This window comes from Monodelphis domestica, chromosome 3, assembly GCF_027887165.1.
Source record: "Monodelphis domestica isolate mMonDom1 chromosome 3, mMonDom1.pri, whole genome shotgun sequence".
Taxonomy (NCBI): domain Eukaryota; kingdom Metazoa; phylum Chordata; class Mammalia; order Didelphimorphia; family Didelphidae; genus Monodelphis; species Monodelphis domestica.
The window spans coordinates 55,165,130-55,185,212 of NC_077229.1; the positions used below are offsets into that span (position 1 = coordinate 55,165,130).

Consider the following 20,083-nt stretch of genomic DNA (forward strand, 5'->3'; position numbering starts at 1 on the left):
TGAAAAATAGCAGAATATAATGGAAAATTATTGGTATAGGAGTGAGAGGATATGGTTTCAAAGGATCATAGATTTAGAGCTATCAGGGACCTTAGAGGTCATTTTATACATAAGGAAAATGACTTGTCCAGTGTCAACGAGCCAGTGAATGTATAAGGAAGAATTCAAACCCAGACCTTTCTTACTCTGACATTTTACTTCTCCTCCTTAAGACCTTTGTGACTTTGAGAAAAATCCCTAGCTCTCTAGGCACTCTTCTTCTCTTAACACAATGCCTGGCACATAATAGGTACTTGATAAAGGTTGCTTAATTGATATTGATGCAGGTTACGATTATATTAACTTTCTTTTTTTCTAATTTAAATTTATTTATTTAACTAATTAATTAAGAATATTTTTCCATGGTTACATGATTCATATTCTTTCCCTCCCTCCTCCCGGAGCTGACGAGTAATTCCACTCGGTTTTACATGTATTATTGTTCAAAAACTACTTCCATATTATTACTATGTGCAATAAGGTGATCATTGAAAGTCAATATCCCCAATCATATCCCCTACATTAGCTTTCTTGATGGCCACACCACATTGGTGTCTTGTATCAAACTTGTCGGCTTTTTAGAGAATCTGCTGCCTGGTCATCTTTCACCCAGTTCCTAACCTTTACAAAAACATGGTAGGGTAGAACAAGAGCTAGCAAGGGAAAGCCAGGGTAGGTCAGGGGGGAAAATCCCTGGCACAGAAATTGGAGTCTTGAACTCACTTGTGAGTGCCATGTTTTAAGGATCTTCTTTGGACTATCTAGTGGAGGGTGAACCATGTGAGACCAGCGGTTAAGCAAGGGGAAGAGAGACTAGACTTGTTTCCCTGGTGCCAAAGCGAAGCATGAATGAGTGGAGACTGCAAAAAAGTCGATTTAGGTTTTTTTCTTCCCTTTTTAAACATTATTTTATTTGGTCATTTTCAAACATTATTCATTAGAAACAAAGATCATTTTCTTTTCCTCCCCCCCTCCCACCAACCCTCCCATTGGCGATGTGTGATCCCTTTGGGTATCACACGTGTCCTCGATCTGAACCCATTTCCATGTTGTTGGTTTTTGCATTAGAGTATTCATTTAGAGTCTCTCCTCAGTCATATCCCCTCAACCCCTGTAGTCAAGCAGTTGCCTTTCCTCGGTGTTTTTACTCCCACCGTTTGTCCTCTGCTTGTGGATAGTGTTTTTTTCTCCTAGATCCCTGCAGGTTGTTCAGGGATTTAGGTTTAATGTCAGAGAACTGTCCACAATTGGAATGGATTTGGGATGCTAGGTGGGGCAGGATATAGAGTGCTGGGCTCGAGAGTCAGGAAGACTCATCTTTATGGGTTCAAATCCAGTCTCAGATACTTCCTAGCTGTGTGACTGTGGGCAAGTCACTTCACTCTGTTTGCCTCAGTTTCCTTATCTGTCAATGAGCTAGAGAAGGGAATGGCAAACCAGTATCATTGCCAAGAAAGAGTCAGATACAACTAAAAAAATGGCTGAACAAAAATAAAACCAAGACAGGTGTTGAGTTCTCCTCACTGGAGGTCAAGTGGAGGCTGGGTAACCTTATAGACGCTTCCTTCTTGCTCTGATATGGAAGGATATACAGGAAAGTGTGCTCCTAACTTGGCTGAATCTGAGCTTGTGACCAGAGGTGTCATCCTAATTCTGTCCACTGGGTGGCACTAACTGCTCAGCTTAAATATTTTTCTTAGTTTTGTCTTACTGAGGAGGAGCTTTGGAGGAGAAATGTGGTTAGTTATCCTGGTCTTTACTACTGTGTCTACTACTAGTGGCTTTATAAGAGGGGCTCATTCTGGTGGATTTGGTGTTCTGAAGTGTTAGATATTCAGAAGAGATTCTCCACTAAGTAGAAACCAGGGAGAGTGAGGAGGGGAGGAGCTAACAGCTATCTGGGGATATTTAGCCTAGAACAGAGAAGATTTGGGGGGAAATGATAGCTGTCTTCATGTAGTTGAAAAGATGCCCAAAGGACATGGCCAGAGGAATGGGGTTAGTCTTGATCTGTTTGGCCCCAGAGGGCAGAACCAGGAACAAAGCGTGGAACCTACCACAAGGCAAATTTAGACTGAAAATCAGAAAAATCTCTTAACAATTAAAGCTGTCCAAAAGTGAAATGAGGAAAAACACAGGGACAAGTTTTGCTTGATAATACATGTATAATCTAGATCGAATTACTGGTCTGCTCCCGGAGCAGGGAGGGATGGGAGGCAGAGAGATGATTTGGGCCAATAACTTCAGACAAATTATATGAGAATTAAGATAATAAGGAAGAAAGATTTATACAAGAATATTCATAGCTGCTTTGTGGTGGCCAAAAATTGGAAAATGAGGGGATGTCCTTTGATTGGGGAATGGCTGAACAAACTGTGGTATCTGTTGGTGATGGAATACTATTGTGCTGTAAGGAATGATAAATTGGAGGGATTCCATGTGAACTGGAACGACCTCCAGGAACTGATGCAGAGTGAGAGGAGCAGAACCAGGAGAACATTGTACACAGAGACTGATACACTGTGGCACAATCAAATGTAATGGACTTCTCTACTAGCAGCAATGCACTGATCCAGGACAATTCTGAGGGACTTATGAGAAAGATGCTATCCACATCCTGAGGAAGAACTGTGGGAGCAGAAATGGAGAAGGAAAACAACTGCTTGATCACATGGGTCGATGGGGATTTGATTGGGGATGGAGATTCTAATCAATCACCCTGGTGTAAATATCAATAATATGGAAATAGGTCTTGATCAGTGACACATGTAAAACCCAGTGGAATTGCTCATTGGCTATGGGAGCAGAGGAGGGGAGGGAAAGAACATGAATCATGTAACCATGGAAAAATATTCTAAATCAATTAATTAAATAAAATTTTCAAAAAAATTATGTGGGAATCTGTTATTCCATGTAACTAAAAATAAAATATCTTTTCCAAGGTTAAATGGTAATCAATATGGAAATATGTTTTCCTTGATATTATGTGTATAACCCAGATTGAATTACTGGCCAGCTCCAGAAGTAGGGAGAGATGGGAGGGAGGAAAGAGAAATAATTGGGGTCATATAACTTCAGAAAAATTTTGTGGAAATTTGTTACTCCACGTAATTGATAAAGTAAAATATCTTCATAAAAGTGAAATGAACTCTCTTGCAAGGCCAGGGATTCCCTTCACTGGAAGTCTGCAAACAAAGGCTGTATTATAATTTTTTTTGGTTACTAGGTGTCACAGTGGATAGAGCACTCCTCTTGGGAGTCATGAAGTCCTGAGTTCAAATTCATCCCTAGACACTCACTAAATGTGTGATCCTAGATAAGTCATATAACCCCTGTCTCAGTTTTCTTACCTGCAAAATGGGCATAAAATCAGCACTTACCTTACAGGATTGTTGTGAGGATTAAAATGAGATAAAATTTACAAGATTCATAAAACATAAAATCTAACAAAATGTCTGGAACATAGTTGGTGCTATATTTATGCAACCTATCAGCATTGGCATCAACATTATGATTATTATTTTTCATTATTTTATTATGTAATATTATTATCATCATCATCATCATATTGTAAAGGATATTCTTAGTCCTGTATGGGTTGGAATAGGTGGCCCTGAGTAAGGTTCCTTCTAGCTCCTGAGTGAAAAAGTGAAAGAGAGGGAAGGAATAGAGGAGACCTTTGTTGAGACACAAGTTTTCACTGTGGGGTCTGAATATTCCAGGGGGTCACAGGTCCCCAGAAATATCACAGCTCCATAAAGAGACTTGCTTTAACACAAACCATGAAGATGGTATTAGTCCTGTCTACTAACACTGGTTTTATAATTTACATTTGTACCTTTGAGAAAGAAACATCCCCAAGGACTCTTCTAAGCAAAATCATGCGGATTTATGTGGTGGCACTGAGACTTTGCATTGTTGTATTGTTTGACTTTGATTTACTCATTCACTGAAAGACACTGGCCAGGGCAGCTAAGTGGTTTAGTGGGTAAGAGTGCCTGGCATGGGGATGAGAGGTTTTGGATTCAGATAATATGGCCTCAGACACCTCCTAGCTGTGTGACCTTGGGCAAGTCACTTAACCCAGATGCCTAGCTCTTACTGCTCTTCTGCCTTGGTTAGTACTGGTTCAAAGACAGAAGCTAAGGGTTTCAAAAAGAAGGCACTGGTCTTAGAGTAAGAGAACTGTGGATAGCATCTTATATTTGCTGCTTTCAAGCTGGCTGACCATTGGTAACTGTGAACAGTGGGGGTAAAAAACAAAGATTCTAGAGTCAGATGATTTGGGTTCAAATCCTGCCTCTTGATATATTACCTTTGTGACCTTGTGTAATCTCCCTTTCATTGAATTTAATCTCCATAATCTTCAGTTTACCCATATATAAAAAAGGGGGGCTTGGATGAGAGAGCCTCTGAGGTCCCTTCTAGCATGAAGTCTATGATCCAAAGAGCTCTGTTTTCTTTATCTGTAGAGTGATATTAATAATGCTTGCACTATCTCCCTCAGAGAGCTATAGAAAGTGCTTTGTAATCCTTCAAGAGCAATAGAAATGTAGTCTTTTATTATTTATACATTCATGAAGCTTTTATTCATCCCTATAGTAAATTGAAGGAGATTTGCAACCATGGAGTAAAGGTTAAAATAAGTTGTGTCCTTCTGATGGTTTTGGACAGCTCCCAAGGATGGGGCCATATCCATAGCCTCACTCTAAGTGAGTCCTAAAGTAATAAAAGCTCGAGACGACACTAGGACTACGGAGACACCCTCTATATCTCAGAAGAAGTTGTGTCTTGCAAGATGCTCTACTTGTCCGCAAGAGACTGTACATTTCTGGATGAAGGTACTGGTAGCAGATAATGCTCTCCTGCTACAAGAATGGTTAAGAAGAATCCTTCTGTCTATTCTGTCTGAATCTTCTAGAGGCTGCTTGGTGTGGTGGCTGAGCCTTGAATTGGTGAGATCTGAGTTTGAATCTAACTTCTGACTCTTCCTACCTTTGTGGACTTGGAAGAGTGCTTTGGCTCTTTTAAGCCTCAGGCACAAGGAACACATGAGAGCAATACATCACTCAACAAACAGTTGTTAAGTGCACACATTAGACCCTTTGTGAGGAGCTGATGTATATTAAGGGTTTTATCATGGGCAGCTAGGTGCTGGGCTTGGAGTCAGGAAGACTCATCTTCTTGAATTCAAGTCTGTCCTCAGACACTAACTGTACTACCCTGGGCAAGTCATTTAACCCTTTTTGCCTCAGTTTCCTCATTGATAAAATGAGCTGGAGAAGGAACTGGCAAACCATTCAAATATCTTTATCAAGAAAACTCCAAATGAGGTCATGAAAAGTTAGATATGACAAATGGAAACTATTGTTAGTATTATTATCTGATTTCATTTTGGGGTTCAGAGGATCACAGATAAAAGAATGAGAGCTGGAAGGGATCATAGAGGTCTTCTGGTCCAATCCCTCAATTTTTTATAGATAAGAAAATAGAGACCCAGGGGGGTAAATGGCATGCTCTGTGTGACCTAGGAATCACATATTTGTAGAAATAGGACTCAAACCCAAGTATCCTGATTCTAAATCTGGCCCTCTTTGCACAGTGCTCCCACAGGACAAGTTGTAAATAGGTTTCTACCTAATTCCCACCTATGGAGTTGATTAAATCACTTATCTTTTGAATTTATCTTTCACCTTATCTTATCTCATCTAATATTTATATATTCATATATCAGTCAAGTAATCAACAACCATTTACTAAGCTCATTCTATCTGCCAGTCAATGTGCTAGGTCAGTGATGGTGAACCTTTTAGTACCCAAAGTGCATCTTCCCACTGCATATGTGCCATTCCCATACCCCAGACAGAGGAGGAAGGATGTGCTTCCATTGGGCTGCTGGGCAGAGGGGTGGGTGATCAGAGAAATGTCCTCTGGCACATGTGGATAGGCAAAGGGGAGCAGCCCTCTCCAGCATGCTCTGGCACATGTGCCATAGGTTCTCCAATATAGTGCTAAGTATTAGGGAAACCAAGACATCAATTAAATAGTTCTTGTCCTCAAGGCATCAACATTCTATAAAGGGAGGCAGTATGTATATGTTAAATCAATAAGCACTTGTTAAGCAACTACTATGTTCCAGTTACTATGCTAAATACTGTATATATGTATATGCATGTTAAATGTATATATATATATATACACACACAAACATATACATTATATATTCATCTCCATTGTTATTTAGTTGTTTTTCAGTCATGTCCAATTCTTTGTAACCCCGTTTGGGGTTTTCTTGGCAAAGATACTGGAGTGGTTTGCCATTTCCTTCTTCAGTTGAGGAAACTGAGGCAAATGGTTAAGTGACTTGTCTAGGGTCACACAGCTGGTAAGTGCCTGAAGCCAGATTTGAACTTGAGACAATGAGTCTTCATGACTCCAGGCCGGGCATTCTATTCACTGTGTCATCTAGCTGATATATGTAAACATATGTGTATGTACATGTTTATTATATAGTATCTACTCAATATCTACAAGGTAAATTTGAGGAAAGAGGGCACCAGCAGCTAGAGGGTTGAAGAAAGTCTCATGGAAAAAGTGGTGCTTAAGCTGAACTTTGAAGGAAAATAGGGATTCTGGGAGGAGAAGGTGAGATAGGAGGTCAGTGAAGGCCTGGGGTCATTGTCTTGTATATTCAGTGAAGGATCATATATATAAAATATCCCTTCACCAAAAGGTCCCAACCAAATCTTTAACTTAATGAAAACATTCTAGGGAACCAACTTATCTAGAACCACAGTTAATGTTTGTCAGAGTCAGAATTTGAACCCACTTCCTTCAGATTTCAAGTTTAGTACTCCGTCTATCATGCAAAACTGTCTTTATCTTGAACATATATCATGGCTATTATGGGCAGCTTCATGGTGCAGAGAATAGAGTGCCAACCCTGGACCGAGGACCCATCTTCCTGAGTTCAAAACCAGCCTCAGATGCTTACTGACTGTGTGACCCTGGACAAGTCACTTAACCCTGTCTGTCTCTGTTTCCTCATTAGTCAATTTAATTGGAGGAGGAAATGGCAAACCACTCCAATATATCTGTCAAGAAAACCCCAAGTGGGGTCATGAAAAGTTGGGCATGACTGAAGTAACTAAATGAGATTATGACTATCATATATACAATCAACTTTCAGTTACTGATGCCAATAAAGGAGAGCAGATTCGCATCTACCCCCATTTCCAAAACACATAGTTCTGGAATCAAACATATATTTTTAGGAAACAACTTTTTAAAAATCCTTACCTTTTGTATTAGAATCAATATTATGTATCAGTTCCAAGGCAGGAGCAGTGAGGGCTAGGCAATGGGGGTCAAGTGACTTGCCCAGGGTCACATAGCTAGGCAATGTCTGAGGTCAGAATTAAATCCAGGACCTCCTATCCCCAGGCCTTAGCTCTTTTTCAAAAGAACTATGTGATCTCATATAGGTAATTTGGCTTCTTTGGATGCATCATCTCCATTTGAAAGATGGGAAAAGAGAGGAGGCCCTCTCCTTTGTGAAAAAAAAAATGGGTATATGGAGAATTCAAAAATATCCATAATAGGGTAGAAATTAATTTGTTTGTAATGTTATTCAGCTCATTAAATATCAGGAATTTCCCCTTTTGTTGATTGTGTTAAGGAAGAATGATGACTCAGGTTTTTTGGGGAGGGAGAGAGGGAAGAAAAGAAGAAAGGGATGAAAAGAAAGAATGGAGGAAAGACAGAAAAATGAAGAAAGGGAGAAAAGGAGGGAGAAATGTAAAGAAGTGAAAGGAAGGGGGGAGGGAGGAAAATGGGAGAGAAAATAGGAAGAAAGGGGAAGGGTGAAACCAAGGGGGAAGGAGAGAAAAAGGGAGGGAGAAATGAATGAAAGAAGAAAGGGAGGAAGGAAAAAAGGAATGAGGAAAAGAAGGATAGGGTGAAGGAAAGGAGAACAAAAGAGAGATGGAAGGAAGAATAGAAGAAAGTCCTGAAAGGTAAATAGGGGCCAAATGAAGGACATAGAATGATAAAGGTAATAAAGAGGAAGGAAAGGGAGATGTTTAGTAAGGAAAACAGAAGAGGAGAGAAAAAAGAGGGAAGGAAGGAAAGGCAGGAGGGATAAAGAAGGAAGAATGCAAGACAGGAAGGAAGGAAAGGCAGGAAATGAAGACAAGAAGACTTCCTGCTTTGGTATTTGCTGAGACTCGGGGTGGTAGCAACTAAGGACACTTCCAATGCAGACAGAACAGATGGTTCCAGTACAGACTAGGCAGAAAGGAGTAAAGGGTCAAATTCCTTCCTGGCAGGGACCACGTCTGTTGCAAGTTGTCTGTATAGGCTCCAGCAGAGCCCCAGGTGGATGAGGATGAACACTGGAAAAGCAATTACTTTGAAGCTCCACTCACAAAGGAAGCCCCAGAGCCTCCCTTGCTCCCTGCAGAGGAGGCTGCTACTGCTTTAGAAGGGAAGTCGGTCCTGCTGAGCCAGCTCATCTCAGGGACAGGAACAGAGGGAGGAATGGGAAGGTTCCTCCTTTGAGCAGGCTTCTATTTTTCAGGTCAAGGGCAGCTAGGTGGCACAGTCTGGGCATGGAGTCAGGAAGACCTGAGTTCAAATCTGGCCTCAGACACTAGCTGTGGGTCCCTAGGCAGGACATTCAATTCTATTTGCCTCAGTTTCCTCTTTTGTAAAATGAGCTAAAGAAGAAAAGAGCAAACCACTCTTAGTATCTTTGCCAAGAAAATTCTAAATGGAGTCGCAAAGAGTCAAACATGACTGCAAACAACTGAACAACTAATTTCAGGTCCATAGCAACTTGGGACTCAGTGGTCTAGAATAACCCTTTGTCACCCAGTGTCCTTTTAGATATGAAATGGTGTTCAAAGAATCACAAAGCCATAGCTTTTGGGGCTCAGAACTCTAGGCCAACCACTCTCTTTTGCTGAGCCCTCATGATCTGAGATTTTATTTCATCCCCATTCTTGGCATCATACTGGTAGAGGGGGGTAGAGCTGACTTCCCTGGTGACTTCTGATATTGTCCTTTAAAAGACTTCCATGAAGGGGGTAGCTGGGTGACTCAGTGGATGAGAGCGAAGCCTAGAGACGGGAGGTCCTAGGTTCAAATCTGGCCTTAGACACTTCCTGGCTGTGTGACCCTGGGCAAGTCACTTAACCTTTATTGCTCTGCTGCCTTAGAATTGTTTCAAAGATAGAAGGTAAGGTTTTTTTTTAAAAGACTTTCATTACCAAAAGGCTCTTGGTGACCCTCACTAGCCCCTGAAACCCTTAGGAAGGGCTTAGACTAGTTAATCTCCATAGTTCCTTCCAACTCTAAGTCTAGGGTCCTATATGGTTTACATTAGTGATTAATGAATGTTCTCAGCACAGCAATGTTTTCTTGGACCTGTTATTTCATTAGTATGGAAAACTCTCAGGGTGGAAATTTTCTCCCCTGGTGCAGGTAGCCATCTCTTCAACTTAGTAAGTTGCCTGGGACACTGAGAAAGTAAGCAAGTTGTCCACTGTCACAGAGCTGTATATGTATCAGCAGCAGGACTTGAACTCAGATCTTCTTGATTCTGAGGTGAGTTACCCATGCCACTAAGCTGACTCTTCAATAATAATAATAATAATATGAATACTTTAGGATTTGAAAAGCATCCTACATACATTTTCTTATTTGATACCTCCCAATGACCCAGTGAAGGAGAAAGAAGGAAGGAAGGATGGGAAGAAGGAAAGAAGACAGAGAAATAAAGGAAAGAGAAGGGAGAATAGAAGGAAGAGATGGAAGGCAGTGAGGGAGAAGGAAAGGAAAGAGAAATGAAGAGCGAAAGGAAGAGAAGGGGAAAGTCAATCAGTCTAAAAATATGCATTAAACACCTGTTAAGTGACAGGAAATGTACCAAACACCAGAGGAAGGGTAGAAGAAGAAAGGAAGGGAGAATGGTGGGAAGGACTGTAATGATTAAAATTCTCAAGACAGTATTTCTTTAGGAGACTGCTTAAGACAATTTAAAACGGGTGGTTGACTCTCTCTGCAATCAGGGCATCCACTAGTGAGAGAGGGGGGCAAAAGAGCAGGGCCAAAGAGTTGGAGAGCTCCCACGCAGGCCAATATATAATCCTTGTGACCTTACCACCCAGTGCCTTCACTGGACATCCCAAGATATCTCTGATTGGTAAAAAGCCACGGTGGAGGGGGACTTGGAGATCCCTACTCTTCCCTCATTACTTCAATTACAGGAAGAGGAAGGACACTAGCATACCCTATCTTCTCTGCCATACAGAATTAATTAATATACAATATATTATACATTAATTAATTATAATCAATTAACAATATTAATTAATATTAATTTACAATTAATATACAATGTTAACATGCAATATTAATTATTATACAATATATTATTGTAGTAATTACAATTAATATACAATAATATTATATAATAATTAATTAATATACAATAACTCAGGTATTATTATATTTATATAAGATTTATTAAAATTAAAAAAAATTAGAGTTAAAAGGAAGCTAACTCACTTAAACCGAGATCTTGATCAAGAAGAGGAAGAGCAAATTTATAACTCATCACGTAACCACACAAACGTGAGGATGCAGGGAAAGGGATGCTGGGAGATACAGAAGGAATACTGGGGAAGTAGTTTCAAGGTTCAAGATTATCCAATTATACAGCAGCCAAGTCACTGTAGTCCTATGAGGTAGTTAGAGCTTGCTGACTTTCCTTACCTAAGAGAGTTCCTGTTTGCAGATAAATAGGGAACAGGTCTCCACCCTGCCTCGAACAAAAGCCTGAGACCTGGGAGTAAATGATGTTAGCTTGGAACCTGGCTGAGCTTCAGAACCTGAGGCTTAAGAAATGTTTCATATTGATTCCAATTCAATATTAATTTTCCACAGGGTTTTTAGAAGTTTATTATCTCCATTTTATAGATGAGAAAACTGAGGTTCAAAAAGGTAAGTTAAGCAATTTGCAGAACAGGTCCCCTTAGTGCTCTTTTTTATTTGTTAACTTAAAAATATTTTTAATTCAAAAATTAAATTTAAATTTTAAAATGTTAATTTAGTGCTCTTTTTTTAAAACTATGACTCACTTCCCTTATTAATTACCCTTTCCCCTGTTTATAAGTCTTGTCATCCAAAACAGATCTTGAGCTTTGTAAGGGCAGGGGCCATGTTGTATAACCTAATTACATATTCTTTTGTTGGAAAAGAACAAATGACTAGATGAGAAGAGCAGTCACAATACAGAGGGACCTGCTGGCAGAAGTGATTATCTCCAGGGCTGTCCTCTTCTCTGAACATTTCCTTTCTCTATTATCACCTTTTCAAAACTGAAATCCATGATCCTAATCAGAGCAGCACCCCTGGCATTTATGAGCTGCTGACCAACCAACCATGTCACCTGCATGGCCTCTCCCAGTAGTTAGCAGAAAATAGGTAGGAAGTGATAAAGAGATATTTCTGGGCAGAGGACATCTAGCAAAGGCTACACCAAAAGCTGGGGGTGGGGGAATCACTTTGGCGGAGCCAGGTGGGAAATCCTTGAGTTTCAATCCAGCCTTAGATATTTACTTGCTATGTGACCCTGGACAAGATCTATCCACCTCTCTCTCTCAGCCTCCATTTCCTTATCTGTAAAATGGGCATAATAATAGCACCTACTTACAGGGTTATTGTGAGGATCACAGGAGAATTCCTAACATCTTTGCTAACCTCAAATAGCTATCTAAATGCTAATGCGGGGCAGCTAGATGGCACAATGAATAGACAACCAAGCCTGCAGCCAGCAGGTCCTGGGTTCAAATGTAACTTCAGAAAATTCTTGGTTATGTGACTCTGGGCAAGTCACTTAACCACCATTGCCTAGATCAGCATTGGTGAAGGTTTTTGAGTTTGAGTGTCCAGAGGGCAACTTCAAGCTGTCTATGAGCACCCCCATTACAGGAGAGAGCAGAGGGAGGAAGTGCTTTCTCAATTTGGGTGGATAGACTGAGGAAGGAGGCATGCAAACATGTCCTCAGTCACTGGGAAGAGGGGGGATGGAGCAGCTCCCCCATGCCAGGGTCAGCTTCTGTGCCAATATTTTGCCAACACTAGCCTAGACATTACTGTTCTTTGGTCTTAGAATTATTGCTAAGACAAAAAATTAGGGTTTAAAGAAAAATTGTGATGACTATTATTATTTTGATAAATTATTTATACAGTTAATTACTATTGCTTAATTAATAATAGCAATATCACTATTACTATTATTAAGACCTGGGCTCAAGTCTTGCCTCAATACAAACTAACATATGAACATACACAAGTCTTTTCACTTCTCAATGCCCTCAGTCAACTGCCTATAGCCATAAGATATAGAGGAGTTGCACACTGCATCAGAAGAAGAAATTTCCACACTGGGGAGTTCTTCCTTCTTTCTTTCTTCCTTCCTTCCTTCCTTCCTTCCTTCCTTCCTTCCTTCCTTCCTTCCTTCCTTCCTTCCTTCCTTCCTTCCTTCCTTCCTCTCTCTTTCTTTCTCTCTCTCTCTTTCTCTATCTATTTCTCTTCCTTCCTCCTTTCCTCCCTCCCTCCCTCCCTCCCTCCCTCCCTTCCTTCCTTCCTTCTTTCCTTCCTTCCTTCCTTCCTTCCTTCCTTCCTTCCTTCCTTCCTTCCTTCCTTCCTTCCTTCCTTCCTTCCTTCCTTCCTTCCTTCCTTCCTTCCTCTCTTTCTCTCTTTCTTTCTCTTTTTCTTTCTTTCTTTCTTTATCTTTCTTTCTTTCCTTCCTTCTTTCTTTCTCTTTCTCTCTCTCTCTTTCTTTCTTTCTTCCTTCCTTCTCTCTCTTTTGTATCTCTTTTTCTCTTTATCCCTCTTTCTCTATCTTTCTTTTTCTTTCTTTATTTCTTTCCTTCCTTCTTTCTCTCTTTCTTTCTTTCTTTCTCTCTCTTTTTTCTCTATCTCTGTCTGTCTGTCTTTCTTTTTTTTTTAAACCCTTACCTTCCATCTTGGAGTCAATACTGTGTATTGGCTCCAAGGCAGAAGAGTGGTAAGGGCTAGGCAATGGGGGTTAAGTGACTTGCCCAGGGTCACACAGCTGGGAAGTGTCTGAGGCCATATTTGAACCTAGGACCTCCCATCTCTAGGACTGGCTCTCAATTCACTGAGCTACCCAGCTGCCCCTCTGTCTTTCTTTCCTTCCCTCCCTCTCTCCCTCCCTTCCTTCCTCCCTCCCTCCCTCCTTCCCTCTCTCTCTCTCTCTCTCTCTCTCTCTCTCTCTCTCTCTCTCTCTCTCTCTCTCTCTCTCTTTCTTTCTTCTTTTTTAAAAAAATCCTTACCTTCCATCTTAGAATCAATGCTGTGTATTGATGATTCTAAGGTATAAGAATGGTAAGGGCTAGGCAATGGAGTCAAGTGACTTGCCCAGGGTCACACAGATAGGAAGTGTCTGAGGCTAGATTGGAACCCAGGTCCTCCCATGTCTGGGCCTGGCTCTCAATCCACTAAGCCACCTAGCTGTCCCCTCGGGAGTTCTTTCTATTGATGAAAGGACTGATTCTATGATCCCCATCCAAGTCTCATGACTATATTAATTGTGTGAGAATGGGTTGCAACCCTTCAATAAAAGATAAGTTTCTTGAGGGCAGGCTATATTTCTTTTTGATTTTTTAAAATTTTGTCTCTGGTGCCTGGTCCAGAGTAGTCAATAAATGTTCGCTGAACTGAAATGAGTTTAATTGATTAGTAATATTAGGTCAAGCATTTCCCCAGGGAAAACCAAACAATGAGGGCAAAGGGATTCTTACTTACTCGACTGCTCTCTGCCATCCGTTGGGCAGCTTCCCGTGCCATGGCTTTGGCCACAGTGTTGGGGACTGGGGTGCCCTGCGGCTGTGGGAGAATTCGATTGGGTGAGGGTGACCGCCTCCCAGGAGCCGAGCCGGGAAAGTTGGATGTCGGAGGTTCCAGCATGTGTCCATGTGTGGGGGCAGCTGAGCGAGTCTGCTCCCAAGACTCATCCATTTTGATGTGGGGACCCAACTGTTCGTCTTTGGTATCTGGGGCTCCGGCACTTGCTAATGGCTTAGGTTTGGGAGTAGTTCGAGGGTGTGGGGTTGGAGGCACCAGTAGGTCGGGTGGAATGGCAGCTATTAAAGAATCCATGGATTCACCTTGGGTGGAAAGGGTTCTCACAGTCACCTCCTTGGCTTCCAGGTTCCGGATGCGCATCAGCTCAACAGTTGTGCTGTCAGCTGTCGGGAAGATGACTTCAGCCACCTGAGGAAATGAGAGCCAAGTTAAAGGCAGGCTGACAGATGCCCTTCCTGGAGCTCTCTATTAGACCCATCCATATTGTTTCTCTTCCAAGTAGTCAATGAAGGGAAAACAGGTTCTTCTGAGTAGTAAGTAAATGCTAATTACCGCCAGGACCAACTGCCCAACTAACTGGAAGGAATGTGGAGTTAGTTAGCTAAGCCAAGTTCAAACCAGGCAGGAAATCCTGTGCCAAACAGACATGACTCGAACAAAATGTGTCTAATTAGAAACATTTGGGACCTACTGAGCCCAGTGAGGGGGGCCATCATCTTTTTACATCTGATATGAAAGGACCAGGGGCTGGTTGACTTTATGGTCATCTTTGTCATATGACAGGAAGGTGAGAAATAATCCAAAGTACTTCTGGTCTATTATAATGCTGGCTTCAGAGATTAATTCATTCTCCTATATCAGGGGTTTCTAAACTGGAGATCTACAGTCTGTGGACAGATTTCAGGGGGTTCATGGACTTGAATGGGGGGGGAATGACATCTTTATTTTCACTACTACAGGAATTAAGCATTTCCTTCAATTATTTGAAAAACTTGATTCTGAAAAAGGGTCCCTGGATTTCACTTGACTGTCATGGGGGGAACAGGACACACACAAAAATGTATGAGACCTCTGCTCTAGATTGAAGCAATGTCAAATGTTAATCCCCCTAGAGATATAAATGCACTAGCAATGAATTCTTTTAATGATTAAAGATCATTGTTAACTAGGAAAATTAATAATGAGGGATAACTCTTTCCAGTCAACACTGATCCAGTGAATAAATTGGTAGCAGCATGTTATAGTTTAAAGGTGTTTGGATCTGGTAGTGGGTGCCCGAAGTTTGAATTTCAGCTCTGCTACTTACTACCAGTACAAACTGGGCGCAAACCACCTCTCTGGATCTGTTTCCTGATTTGTAAAATAAGAAGTTTGGATTAGGTAACCTCTGAGGTCCAGCCTAGCTCTCAATTTGTAGTACCATGAACCTTTTTAGAGCTTTAAAAGACCTTAGAGTAAATCTTGTCCGGTGAATTGATCAGAGGTTAGATGGAATCACCCCGTCAAAATGTCTGGGTATGGCACTCAGGATTTTGGTTGGAAATGACAAAAGGTTTCAGAGCAAGGTCCTGGAAAGGGCTGGTTAAAGCAAGGCATTGAATGGAAAGATAAGGGGAACTTGGGGATTAAGGTCAAGGCAACAGGGAATTTATTGAGGAAAGGAATGCTGAAAATGAGGAGAATCCATCTTGTTTCATAGTTTTTCCTGGAGTTGGCTTTGGGGAAGCCCACCTGGCCAATGACCTCTACTTTGTTCAACAGAACCCCATGGTGCTTTGGAGGAGTGGGAGTACCATCTATCTTTTCTTTGGGAAGCATAAAATCCATTGGTGCTAGGAATTGAAATTTGGGCATAATGTAACAATTATTGAATGTTAGAATTAGAAAGTTGCTAAAGTCTTGTCTAATTCAACACCTTCTTTTTACAGATGAGGAAAGTGAAACTCCAAAAGACTAGATGACTTACCCAAAGTTACACAGCTAATAAATGACAGAAGTGGGATTCAAATCCAGGTCTTTAGGCTTCACATTCAATGCTTTCCTTATTCGTATGATACTACTGAGGTGTCAGGTGTGTGTGTGTGTGTGTGTGTGTGAGTGTGTATGTGTGAAACTCACCCTCTGCCCTTTTGCATAAACACCATAGCCAGACACATTTGCTCCATTGGACATCCCAGTGGGTGTGAGAGTTGGTGGTTTCCAGGAGACCTGAATGGTTGCTGGAGTGGTCCCGGCTTGAATGGTGACATCTTGAGGTGGAGCTGGAGGACCTACAAGGATCGAGAGACCCCACTTTTCATTAAATGACTACTTGAATTTGGAGGACAGCTGTTTCCATTCTACTGATTCCATTTCTGTAATACTGAGAAGGTATGTCTACCTAGTTATGACCCAGGATTGCACACCAAGCCTCGGGAAAACAAAATATCTACAGAAGTAGGAAAGGGAATCAAAAATATTTGGGAAGGAGTGGGAAAAGATGGCAATTGCCAGTTTGGAGAGTTGGAAACCAGAAATTGTAAGCATTATAGAATCAAGGAGTTAAAAGGAACCTCAGATGCCATCTGGTCTAACAGCCTGAGCAAAATCTATTCAATGACATTCCCAACAAGTGACCATTGGATCTTTTCTTGGAGATCTCCAGTGAAGGGGAACCCATCACCTCACAAGACAGCTCATTCTACTCTGGGGATTGCTCTAATTGTTTAACTTTCTGGCCCAGATGACGGGTGCTGAAGGATTTAAATCCCTGCCCTCAGGGAGTTTACTGTTTAATTGGTGGAAGATCAGAATCCCTTATAGAGAACAACCAGACAATAACCACCGATTGGATGATATGCCCAAATCATCTCTCCTTTTTTTCTCAAGAGTCTCCATCTTTTGGGACGCCCTCTTGCTTTTTAGGAGAGCATCTTCTCAGTTGGGGAGAATCCCTCTCCCAGTCTTTGTTTTAAATAACAATTTTGCATGGCATGGTTCCCAACAGAGGGACAAGTGTATAGAGATTTGAGGCATCATAATTGCTTTGTGTTTGCCAAAGGCAGATAAACAAATACTTATTGTCTGTCCCTGGAGCTGCCCTGAGATAGATAAATGCCTTTGTTTGCAGCATTTTGGCTATGACACAGATGCAGAGGCTGTCTGAGAAACAGCTGCTTATTGCTGGGGAGGGCACCTTACCCATCAGAAACCATTCATGAGTTTTTTTGGTGGGTTTGTGGGCTCAATGGGATGATTCCACTAACGCCAGCCCACAAGCCTGACCAGGTTAGCATGATGTTAACCTCCAACCTTGAGGGTATGCACTCTTTAGGGTTTTGTCTCTTTCTCCCAATTGCTTAGCACACAGTAGGTACTCAATTAGCCAGAATTTTATAGAAAACTATAATATTTGCAAAGCACTTTACATATTTTATCTCACTTGAACTTCACAACAACCTAGTGATGTAGGTATTATTATTATCTCCATTTTACAGATGAAGTAACTGAGGCTGAGAAAGGTGAAATGCTTTACTTGAGGTTATAGAGCTAGTGTCTGAATCAGAATTTGAACCCAAGTCTTCCTGTCGCCAAGTCAAGTGCCCTATCAACCATTTCATCTACATAACCACTAAATGCTTGTAGAATTGAATTAGATTCTATAATATGAATCCAGCATTAGACGTGCTGACTAATTTATCCTGCTAAAAACATTTGTTCACATTTGTCCCTCCAAACCAAATGGAAATCAGAGTGGTCAAGATACACAGGAGTACCGGAATACTATGTGATGTGCAAATAAATCAATCAAGCAACATTTGCTTAAAAGCTCACTTTATGCCAGGCATTATGCTAAGAGCTGGCGCTACAAAGAAAAGGCTAAAACAAAACTAGTCCCTGTGCTCAAGGAGCTTACCCATTAACGGAGAAGACAGGTTGGGCATAAATAGATGAATTCAGGATGCAAACAGAGTAGATGAATGGTAATCTGAGAGAGAAAGGCACTAATAGTTTGAAAGATTAGGGAAGGTCTCCTGCAGAAGATGGAGCTTCAGTTGAATCTTGAAGGAAGCCAGATGTTGAGAACGGAGAATAATAGACAGGAATTTATGAATTTACATTTATAAGTTTTGTTCATGGAATTTTTGTTGGGGTTCTACTATTACTATACATGTAGCTTGGGTTCTTTAATGTCTTATCTCTGAGCTAGGAAGAACAGAGATGATTATTCCCATTTTGGAGATTGAGGTTGAAAAAGGTTTAGTGATTAGCCCAAATTCACATAATTAGTTGAGATTCTACTAGGGTTCTAAGCTCCAAAATGTGAGATAAAATTAATCAGAGCAGTAACTCACTCCACACACACACACAAAGGAAGAGGGACAAGTATTGTCATTCAGCTTTTATAGAGGAGTAAACTGAGGCCCAGAGAGAAGTGATTTGCTCAAGGGCACACCGGTAGTAGGGCAGCTAGGTGGTAGAATGGATCAAGTTCCTGAAGTCAAAAAGACATCATCCTGAGTTCAAATCCAGCCTCAGACACTTACTAGCTGTTTGACCTGTCACTTAACCTGTTTGCCTCATTTACTCTTCTATAAAATAAGCTAGAGAAGAAAATGGCAGAAAATCCCAAATAGGGTCACAAAGAGTCAGAAACATCTGAAGGAACTGAACAACAACAACAACAACAGCAAATTGGAGATGATCTCAGAGGGAAGGCAATAATTGAAAGGGGGATTGGGAAAGGTTTCTTGTAGAAGACAAGGTTTTAGCTGAGACTTGAAGGAAGCCAGAAAAGCCAAGAGGCAGAGATGAAGAGGGAGAGAATTCTAGGCATTGAGGACAGCCACATTACTATCTTTTGAGTCAGATTATTGTAAAACAATAAAAAATTAATTGGATCAGAGGTATTGAATATCAATTCAATTCAGTGAAAAAAAAGAAGTGGTTTTAGAGGGTGGGTGGGTTTAAATATTAACTCTGCCATGTACCATCTGTGTGACCTTGGTCAAATTAATTTCTCTGAGCCTTGGCTTTCCCTTTTGTAAAATGAGGGGATTGGGCTAGAAGAGATGAAAGATTTCTTCTAATTCTAAATCTATGGATTTATGAGAAAAAAGACAAAGATGAAAATAGTTTTTTTCCCTCAAGGAACTTATATGTCCAGTTTCTTTAATGCCTAAAGTCCAGGCATCATAGACCTTGTGTTGAGAGAGACCTCAGATGTCACATAGTTCAGCTTTCTCCTTTTACAGGCAGAGATTTATCCCTAATCTTAAATAAAGTATTTTTCTTTTCTTTTTTTAACTTTGACCTTCTGTCTTAGAATCAATATTGTGTATTGCAGTAAGGGTTAGGCAATGGGTATTAAGTGTGTTGCCTAGTATCATACAGCAAGGCAGTGTCTGAGGCCTGATTTGAATCCAGGACTTCCCTTCTCTAGTCCTGGCTCTCAATCCACTGAGTCAACTAGCTGCTCCCTGTGAAGCAATCTTTTTCATCAATATCAGTGGCAAAATGGCAGACTTCTTCACTGGTGTCACAGCTGCTGAGTGGTTATTCTTCAGGAGGTACTGAACTGATCTTGCCATTGGCAAAAAGATTGTGCCATTTTGAAGGAAATCTCCTTGAATGATAAGTTTAAATTACACATTCATTTCATGGAGAGTGAACTGAAGACAACTGATTCAGTAATATCTCATTAGCATGGGCGATAAGGTATTGTCAACCTGGAACGGTAACAATTACTCTGCTAAATGTCCTTTCCAGGAAAAAGCTTATTAAGATGATGATTCTATCTCACAGCAAAAAAGAAGAAGAAGAAAAAGAAGAGTAAGGACTACTGGGGACACAGATGGGAATAAACTTCCTGTCCCTCAAGTTATTATTATTTAGTCATTTCAGTTGCATCCTTCTCTTTGTGACTTCAATTGGGGTTTTCTTGGCAAAGATACTAGAGTGGTTTGCCATTTCCTTCTCCAGCTCATTTTATGGATGAGGAAACAGAGGTAGATAGAAGTGAAATGACTTGCCCAAGGTCACACAGAAAGTGTCTGAGATTGAATTTGAACTCCCAAGTACAAGGTCACAAATGCTCATGCCCTGTCCTCGGTGCTGGGGATACAAAGACAAGGATGAAAAAATAGCCTCAATCCTCAAGGAACTTACA

The 20,083-nt window shown here is 40.9% G+C and overlaps 1 protein-coding gene across 4 annotated transcripts in view; it reads right to left on the minus strand.

Annotated features, from left to right (window-relative positions):
- Window positions 1–20,083, minus strand: part of RIMBP2 (RIMS binding protein 2) — a 576,724-nt gene that overhangs the window by 42,991 nt on the left and 513,650 nt on the right. For all 4 annotated transcript variants that reach the window (XM_056821917.1, XM_056821914.1, XM_056821916.1 and 1 more), the window contains 2 exons: window positions 16,054–16,205; window positions 13,876–14,343 (listed from right to left, as the gene is read on the minus strand). In XM_056821917.1, the coding sequence (XP_056677895.1) occupies window positions 13,876–14,343; window positions 16,054–16,205 (620 nt within the window). The remainder of the gene's footprint in view (window positions 1–13,875; window positions 14,344–16,053; window positions 16,206–20,083) is intronic.